The sequence below is a fragment of the Vollenhovia emeryi genome, unplaced genomic scaffold (genome assembly GCF_000949405.1).
Source record: "Vollenhovia emeryi isolate VEMERY1.0 unplaced genomic scaffold, V.emery_V1.0 DF939128.1, whole genome shotgun sequence".
In the NCBI taxonomy this organism is placed as follows: Eukaryota; Metazoa; Arthropoda; class Insecta; order Hymenoptera; family Formicidae; genus Vollenhovia; species Vollenhovia emeryi.
The window spans coordinates 3,089,412-3,098,717 of NW_011967238.1; the positions used below are offsets into that span (position 1 = coordinate 3,089,412).

At 41.5% G+C, this 9,306-nt stretch overlaps 3 protein-coding genes across 4 annotated transcripts in view; 1 reads left to right on the plus strand and 2 right to left on the minus strand.

Moving 5' to 3' along the window:
• LOC105568686 overlaps window positions 1-3,130 on the plus strand; it is a 59,404-nt gene extending 56,274 nt beyond the window's left edge. For both annotated transcript variants that reach the window (XM_012024545.1, XM_012024544.1), the window contains one exon: window positions 2,543-3,130. The gene's annotated coding sequence lies outside the window, so the exon portion shown is untranslated. The remainder of the gene's footprint in view (window positions 1-2,542) is intronic.
• LOC105568685 (surfeit locus protein 6 homolog) lies at window positions 3,102-5,467 on the minus strand. Its single transcript, XM_012024543.1, has 4 exons — window positions 5,222-5,467; window positions 5,083-5,130; window positions 3,846-4,348; window positions 3,102-3,602 (listed from the first exon to the last, which is right to left on the minus strand). Exons 1-4 carry the CDS (start codon window positions 5,337-5,339, stop codon window positions 3,381-3,383), a joined length of 891 nt encoding a protein of 296 aa, XP_011879933.1. The 5' UTR covers window positions 5,340-5,467; the 3' UTR covers window positions 3,102-3,380.
• Window positions 5,468-6,405: 938 nt separating this feature from the next.
• Window positions 6,406-8,447, minus strand: LOC105568688. Its single transcript, XM_012024546.1, has 2 exons — window positions 8,284-8,447; window positions 6,406-8,174 (listed from the first exon to the last, which is right to left on the minus strand). Exon 2 carries the CDS (start codon window positions 7,942-7,944, stop codon window positions 6,412-6,414), a length of 1,533 nt encoding a protein of 510 aa, XP_011879936.1. The 5' UTR covers window positions 7,945-8,174; window positions 8,284-8,447; the 3' UTR covers window positions 6,406-6,411.
• Between the last annotated feature and the right edge of the window lie 859 nt (window positions 8,448-9,306).

The window sequence follows — 9,306 nt, forward strand, 5'->3', positions numbered from 1 at the left end:
CCCGCGAAAACGTATGGAGTTTTCGCTGATCTCATATCCCACGCAATAAAAGTCTCCAATTAACTGCGGGTTTGGTATTTATTTCGTAAAGAGTAAACGCGGTTCTCTAAAACGAATAAGGACTCGAGACCGACAGACGATTACAGAATCTCCCTGTAAATTAATAGTTTTATGCGAGCTCTACTCGATTCGCGGATTAAATGACTAATGCGACAAAAACGACGCTGTCCGCTAATTAACGGAGACGCGATACAATCAGGACTGATGTCTTCCGCAACGAATACGCGCGCGAGTGGATGAAAGATCGCAAAAAAAAACCGTGAGCCATGGGTAAAACTATACGTCGCTCCATCCGTCAGTCTTGCTCCGTGACTCTCTTTTTCCCCGCCGCCTTTTTACTCAATTTATTCGAATCGTACGAGTCGCGTGCGTAGAAGACGGTGCTTATAGTCGGACAGCAGCTGCACCTGAAATCACAATTAAGATAATTAGAGTCTATAAAGAAACATACAATACGTAAGATACTGTAAAATGTCATACATAAGAGATAATATAAAAGATATTTTATATCGTAAATGTAAAATATTGTGATTGAAAGTCCAGAACGAGAACGCGTCATATAATATTACAGTAGCATTGTCGGATGAACCGGCGCCAAGAATCTCTTACGCAAAACAACTTCTCACGTCTCACCTCTCGTATCGGCGGGCGATAAAAATTTCTGAATAATTTCCGCGTCGACGCTTCTTCTGCGAGGGCGCCATTTTAAAATTAATAGAGAGACCGCGTCCCGCGAGTCTTTGCGCCGAGAGCGACCGCGTCAATCGAGAAACAAGCGCGGACAACGGCGCTACAAAAAAAAAGGGGGGAACTGCGCACAAAATCCGCAAAAACTCACACGAGTAACTCGTCGAGCCGAGGAAAATCCAACCTGCCCGGTGATTAGCGTCGCGATCCAACTCGATATTCCTCCCCTGGAAAAAAACCAGGGACCGCCGAAAAAGCTCGCGAGCGCCACGCGAAGCGACGCTTCTCCTCCCCCTTTCCTCGCCGCCGGTCAGCGAGCTGAAGTTATCCGAATTGCGCGGCGCAAGGGGGACGCGCTGATTGGACCGCCCTCGTACCGAAATGATCGCAACCTCCTCTCCTTTTCCCAACCGGCGTAGAACATTCTCGAAGATGATTTCTCACTTTTTACCTCACTTATTATGCGCGAGCGATGAAGTTCCGGTTGACGTTTGTCTTTACCTGGCAGGAAAACACGATTTCGAAATTAATATAAAGTTCTCGTAGAACGAGCTTCCCTCCTTCGCTCCCCCCCCCCCCACGCCCCTCGTAGCGTCGCGAACATTTCCGAAATGATTTTTCATTTTTTTTAACCTCACTTGTTACAGCTTACAGCGCAAACAATGAGAGTCCAGTCGGTTTCTCTTTCTCGACGGAATTCGTCGAATTCTGAAATAAACGAGGAAAGTGACGTCTCACCTGCGAGCGTGGCGAAAACAGTCGCGTTTAATCGGCGCCGGTTCGACTACGCGCACCAGCCATATCGCCTGCGAGCGTCGACCGACTCGACGCTTCTCCGCCGGACCGACGTAAACTGATTAGCTGAACGATTGCCGCGACGCGATCGGACGCGATACCTCGTGAGACGAACGGGTCGCACGATCGGATAAGAAAATCGGGGAAAAGGCGCGTACCTCCTCGTCACTGACCGACGCGAATTGAGAAAACCCTTTCGTCCGTCCCGCACAACGCGTTCTAACGCGCGCGCTGATTGGTCGACGGCGATTGCGATTAATGTTCACGATATAATGAGACACGGGGGAGGCGCGATTTTTCAAATCGAAGTATCCAAGCCTACGCGTGAAAATAGAGAAAAAGTTCGGCGCAGGACGCCTTTATTGAATGAAAAATATCGATGCATACTAATTTCACCGGCCGCTCGTCCCAACGGAATATTCATCAGGTCCATCAAGTTTCATAAAACGATAGGCATTGACGGCACCTTCAGCGCATCTTGTTAGCAAAATATATTTTTGTCGATGGCGTATGAAAGTAAGAGAGTACAATAGAATATAAAGCAAGAGATTAAAATGGATTAAAGAGCAAGAGACAAATAACATTTAAAAATGACATCAAACAGACTGAACTGGATGTACGCCGATTGTTCATAGAATTCATTGTACGATATTTGTGAGATTTGGGATCGATTGTTCCATCCGTCGGGTAACTTTTACCCTTTGCTAAAAAGCTGTCCGACATTGGAACAATCGGTCCTTAAAGTAACACCTGACCGTTCGGGATTTATTAGTACATAAAAATTAATCCCAGCAAACACCAATTAACAGTTACACAATGTCAATATTAACACAATTTGTACAATTTGTACAATTAAGTTCTATATAACTATTATATCGTTGAGTAGTACATTACATTATATTATAAATGTTATGTAACAGTTAGATGGTGTCCCCTGGGATAAGTCTCCGTAATGTGTTAATATGTCCTGCAGACGCGGTTGCGTTCCCTGTTGTCGCAGGTCCCCGCGACCATCAAAGTCCTTGGCGGTGCCAGAGGACCGCAGTCCGTTATGGACGGCTTTGACACACGCTAATGCGGTCTCCGCGGCGCTGGGAGATACCTAGCAGGAGGTGGATGACGGCGGCTTAATCGAAGCTCTCGTCCTGGATCTGCCAATCATTTACTGACCGGCCGCACTCTGGAAATAGACGTCTTGGTGGAGCATCGGAAGGAAGCTGGACATCCTTACTCAAGCACTACCATATCGCGCGGGATATCAGAAAAATATACGATGCGTCGAGAGAAGTAAATAAAACCAAGTTTACAACAGGATGATGTTGAAAAAGTGGAGCATCGTGCGGCCGGCCTCTTAATACGAATGTACGTGTGTACGTAGACCGCGACTGAACAATTGCGACCGACGTGAAATTTTATACCGTTTGCTCGCGACGCCGGCGAGTAGAGCTTTTTACACAATAGTTACAATCCTAGACGTATCCCGGTCACCGTAGGATGTAGCTGGTCTACAAGACTAAAGCATCGATGTAAGTAGATTTTTCATTGATGTACAAACGAAATTACATGAATAAAGTTATTCGTGGCTGTATTATACGTAGATCAATACGTTGTACACAGAAACGTTGTTTAATTTACAGTATTTTACACTACATCGACATACAAGACATAACATAGAATATTTTGTCTTTCTATATCAGACCGACGAACAGAATGGGTTTTTGACAATCAAGCGTGTATAGTAAATTAAACAAAATTATTAAAAAAAAAACTACTCTTAAAAACGCAAACGTATTTTACAATGTAACTTTGATGCAAATTATAGCTATGTAAAAAGTCGGTTAAAATCCAGGTATTATGCGTCCCTTTTTCGCTGCCTTTTTTAATTTATTCTGTTTCTTCTCCTTCTTCTTCTTCATAATATTTTCCCGCCGTTTTTCTTGCCTCTCCTGTATAGATTTCTGTACGTTTTCTATCCTGGAATCCCACTTCTTTGCGCTGTGTTTTTTACTCTGCTCGTTTCGTTTTATAGTACGTTTCAGCAAGTCCAGGTCATCTTTAATCTGTCAAATAAGTATAATATAAATATGCACTAGAGACGGCGACTAAATTTACATGTAAAGAACACATAATAGTGATAAATTCATAATGTAAAAAGTATGAGCTGATGCAAAATGTAAGAAATTTATAACAAATATGTAGATAAAACCAATTTTATTAGACTTTGGGACCAATTTTGTTAGACTTTGTGAGGCCTAAAGAAACAAATGTCCATGTAAAATAAACACGTAAAGGTGAGTACATACTTTTTCACCAGACGCTCTAGCCAATGCAGATTTCCACGTATCTTTCTCTCTAATCTCTTCGGCCTGTTCTTTCTCGCCCAAGTCCTCCAATTCTTTCAACTTCTCCATTTTCTGTTGCAACTGTTGCAACGTCTTTCTAGGGTCGTTCTGACTCTTGCGTAATTTCTTCTTTACGCCAATCTCAGAGAAGTCAAATTTACTGAACACCATTTTACCCTCCGAGTTAAAAACTGGTTTTGCCTTCGACACTTTCGGTACATCCTCAGCTTCAGTCTTGATTTTACTACCACCAGCTGTGTTCTGCTCTATCCTAGCAAGCTTCTTCTGCAGCAAACGCTCTTCTTTTTTCGTCTTCTTCTTGATCTTAGCCTTCAAAGTCTTCTTAAGAAGCTTCTGCTTATAATCCAACTTCTTCACGCCCTTCAATTCCTCCAATTTTGCATGCAGCTCTTTAAAGGTACGCGCTCTTTCAGGTTTCTTGCCCAGTGTAGTAAAAGTCTTTGCTGCAATAGAAGACGCAGAAAAAATTATCAACAACGAAGTTCACAGATAATATTCTTTTGCTAAATGGACAGAACGTGGACTCCCTTGAAACAAAAATTACTATCGTCTCACAATTTTGATTGCCATCTTATTACACTAAAATGTAAACATAAATAGAATCTCGTTGGCTAGCAGACTGAGTCCTGTGGCGATCGTGGCGCAGAGTTGTGTGCTGCTCCAATAAACTGAAGATCCAAATTCAAATCTGACCAGAAATGGTTGGTTTTTATTCGATCGCCACTCGTGGAAGTGGTAACCTCCTTTCTAAATGAAAGGGGAGTATCTTACGCTCTCCACATAGATAGGGGAGTCTGAGGGTGCCATCACATACAGCGTGACCTGCGTAAAGTGTAAGTCGAAGCGAAAACCAATCGCAAATCCATTTAACATTTCTGTTCGAGTGTACAAGAGAAACTCTAATCCACTATTGGTTGTTATAGTTGTGCTTTAAGCAGATTACGCTGCACGAGGCGGCCCTAACGCTTAAAAAATCAAGCACAGTGCAATTGGCTAAACACTTGTTCACCTGAAAAACTCAGCAATTACTAAAACCTCTACGAGGCCCTACGTTCCTCAAAGGAATCCTTGTTCCTAGAGGCCTTACACTTCTACCAGGAGTGACAGGATTTAATAGTAATAATAACAGACTGAATTCTACGCGATTATCTTGCAAATAAGTTGAAAAGATAGCAACCTTTCTTTGTAGGCTCCTTCTCCTTCGTCGCTAGATGACTTTCCTCAGCTAAATAAAAATGTAAAACGTCCAATTAATCGTCACAAAAAGAAAATAATCCTTTAAATTTGGGGAATTATATTATTCGATAAAAACATACCCGATTCGCGCGCCGGCGAAGGCGTTACAGATAATAAATCTCCGATAAATTGCTCCTCTCTATGAAGTAGTTCGCGTATTTTCTGTCTATTAAAACCGTTCGACATTGTTAATTGCATCTTTTTCCCAGCACACGTGTACTTCCAGAACGTAAACTCGCCTGATTTTAGGTTACGTTGTCCAGGTGCTTGCACACCTCTGCTCTTTATAGATGAACTGGCTGCACTAAGTTCAGCTGTAAAGAGCAGATCCTTTGAGTATGAAGATAATAGATCCGGCTTACTCAATGGCCGCGTTCAGCAGGCACAACTGTTGAGCGTGCGCAATGATTACTTAACATGATTGGCTGGATCTGAAAGTATTAACCAATCATACTGAGCGCTCACTCAACAGTTGTGTCTGCTGAACGCGGCCACCGGAAGTCTACTCAGAAACAGATGCACCCTCTGTGGATGTCAAATACTTCCGTTCACTCGGTAACTGTGCACAAGCTATGGTTCATGTCCAAACTTCTCAAATGGATGAGTCAGATGAGATAAATTTATATACATATATTGTATGTTGCGCATACGAGAAAGCATATTTTTATTTCAGTATTTTAAAGCAAATACACATGTATAATTAATAGCAATTTCCCATCTTTCACAGAAGTGTTAGAGAAATTAATTTTGATACAGAGACTATTTTAATCCTAACATTTTTATCTCTTCTAACATTTAGTCATTTTTTCTTTTATTCCAGTATTCGATTGTAGAAAAGCACATATTTATACACACACACACACATGCATACACATATTTGTGATTTAAACAATACCTCAAAGAGTAAGAGAGACAAAGGAGCACAATTAAACTAATTGCAAGTTACGTGCGAGAACATGATTCTATTTTATTATTAAACTACATTCACTGCAATGAAAAATTTGCATTTCTCTTCTGTGCGTAACATAGTTAAAAAAAATCGATAAGAGATAGAGATAAATGCAAATAACGCATATTTTTATCATATCATGACAATACTTATAATAAAAAAAATCTGTAGCAGGTTACATCAAGTAGAATGTCAGCTAGAGTTCTATTTCAATACAAACCAAATAATCAAATCGTCAAAATCGTGTCATCTTTACAGCAAAACAAAATACAAAAATATGACACCCTATGTAAAAGTATCTAAAAAAAGTCGAAATTACTTTCAGATAGTTGCATTTATTAAGTGTGATTTTCGTAAAACAATCAAATTCTTTCCGGCTAAATCAAAATTATCAAATTCTTCCTCAACAGCCGCTGCGTCTTGTACAGTCTTAAAATAAACGTGACAGTATCGTATGTCCTTTTCAGCGATAGTCCTCACAAGCGTCCCTGAAATTGGCCCGTGCTGCTCGAACAGATGTAAGATGTAGTGTAGGCCGTAGCTTGTGTGAATGTTAGCGACAATTACTTCTTGCAGCGGGATATGCACGACCTTGGACGAGGCATCTCTGGTCCCGTTTGACCAGAAACGATCGGACATCGCGTCGCAGTCACTCAACATTGTTTCCGTATCGGAAACTAACGCCGGTACTTTGTAATTGTGCGCCCTAACTCGCATACCTCTATCCGGTTTAGCGTCCGTCTCGGACTTGATCGCGCGAGAGAATTTAGTCTCTTTATCTCTCATCGCTCGATTGTATCCGTTATCCATAGAATTTTGTCTTGAGTGCGAGTGATTCTCATCGGACATCGGCGAATGCCTTGCATTTTTACGTTTACTTTCATCTCCATCGCTAAATTTAGAGCCCTGCCGTGAACTGCGAGAGGCGGTATCTGAATGGTGATCGAAATCTTTCATTTTATTCATCAATAATCTCGGGTTGTAACTTGGCCTTTCCCCGTTTTGAACGGAGCTCGAATTAAGCCGCTGGTCAGTACCAAATGTACCAGATGCACTTTGCGAAGAGTTCTCTGCCCTTGCTGCCTGCGGTTGATTCATATCTCTTTGATTATCTACCTTTGTGTTGGTCCTTTTATCCTTTTGTTGCAGCAGGTTTATCACGCCGTTACTATGTATACCTTTTATACACTCCACTATTTCCTCTAACATTTGATACCTTACAAATTTCAGTTTCTGCGTATCGCCGCCGGAATGTATGGATAAAACATTTCCAAAAGCTGAAAACATCTCGGTTATCTCTGTGTCAGTGAGATTGTTCTTGTTCACAAAATGTACAGTATAAGTCCCGTCTCTTGATTGTCTATAATATTTTTCACAATCTATCGTGGCTTCCGAAGAATGAACCTCGGTGGAAGTCTGCTGCCAAGGGAAGGAAGATTTTCTGTTGTACTCCGACGAATCCGACCTGTTGCTTCTCATTGCATCGCTACTCGACTGCCTGAATGTTCGTTGAACCGAGTCTTCCGCTCTCGCCACCTGATGTTGACTCGAACCTCCGTTGTCCATTCTTTCATTACAATTGCCCATTTTACTTTTCTCTGGCAACATCTCTATGTTATTGTCCTGCAAGCAGGATTTCAAACAGCATATCGCCTCCCTTAAAGTTTTATACTTGATAAATGTAAGTCCGCCGTTTTTACCGCAAAAGTTTACTTGTATAACTTTCCCATAAGCTGAAAATATCTCTTTAATTTGTAAAGCACTGAGTCTGTCCTTGTTAAAAAAGTGCAAATTGTACTCTCCGTCCTTATCGACCTTAAAATATTTGTCGAAATCCATTTTACGGGACTGCATTGTACCGGAGATTAATCCTTCCTCAGAACCGCCGCTCTTACGTTTCTTATTGAGAGAAACTGACCAAGCGTAGCGTCGAATAGGTTAATACACATGTAGGATCAGTACAAACGGAATCAGGTTAGGTACAACCGAATCCTCAGATCTTTCAGCGCAGCTTCCGCTTCCTCTTCTTTTCCCCTCCGCAAAACAATAGCACCTGATTTAGCGTGATTGCACGTACGGTCCACCTAAAATTATTTCCATCAAATTGACATAAATATATCTGTCTTTTACTCTGACTCGACGGTACAAGGTAATCCCTTCCGTCTTATTAGATAATAGACAAGTCTCCCTTACCAGATAAATTCTATAAAAATTGTGTTGTTTTTCGTGAATGAAGACTCGCAGCAAGTGCTTTTTGGCCGACACACCGAGATCATACGAGAATTCTCTGTTAAACGTGTCGTGCCGTGTTGCTCGAACATGTACATACAACTCACATCGTTGGAAATAACTGGAAGAAAATTTCCGACGAATCCGACGCGTCAAAAATTCTATTCCCTATTCCTATTGCCTCTTGTCTGGCATTGTGTGATAGGCTTTAGAATAATCGACTATGATTGGTCAATTCTTATGCGTGTGACGGAATTGACCAATCGCAGTCGATTATTCTTAAGACTACCATCTGCGACTCGCATCGTAAAGATTGTCCGACTTATTATAAGTTTTGGAACGCAGTCTACTATGCGAGAAGTTATATGTGCAGTGACGCATTATTAGAGTAAAGCCTATCACACAATGCCAGGCAACAAGCAACAGGAACAGGGAATAGAATTTCTGACGCGTTGGATTGGTTGAACGAAAATTTCCGACGAATCCAACGCGTCAAAAATTCTATTCCCTATTCCTATTGCCTGTTGCCTGGTATTGTGTGATAGGCTTAAAGGAATGATACATACAAATATCCGTGGAATAATACATACGAGAATTTCGTGAGCAAAAACCATATAATTTTTGACATGATAGATTGCGTTCCAAAACTTATCACAAACGGTCGGACAACCTTTCTAACCACGACCGTACATTCCAGGGCCGGCCTCCTATGGTTCTCGCGTTGGCCTTTACATAGAGACGCTGCAAACACTGCTAACACGAGAACTTCAGGAGTTTACCGGTTTTGACATACTACACACTGTAAAGCCCGTATCAGACTACGGATTGAGATTGGGATTAGATTGAAATTTGACCAATCATAGTAAAAGTTACTGAACTTGAGATTAGTAAGCTTTACTGTGATTGGTTAAATTTTAATCTAATCCCAATCCCAATCCGTAGTCTGATACGGGCTTAAGGCTGATAATACATTTGTCATACGACAAA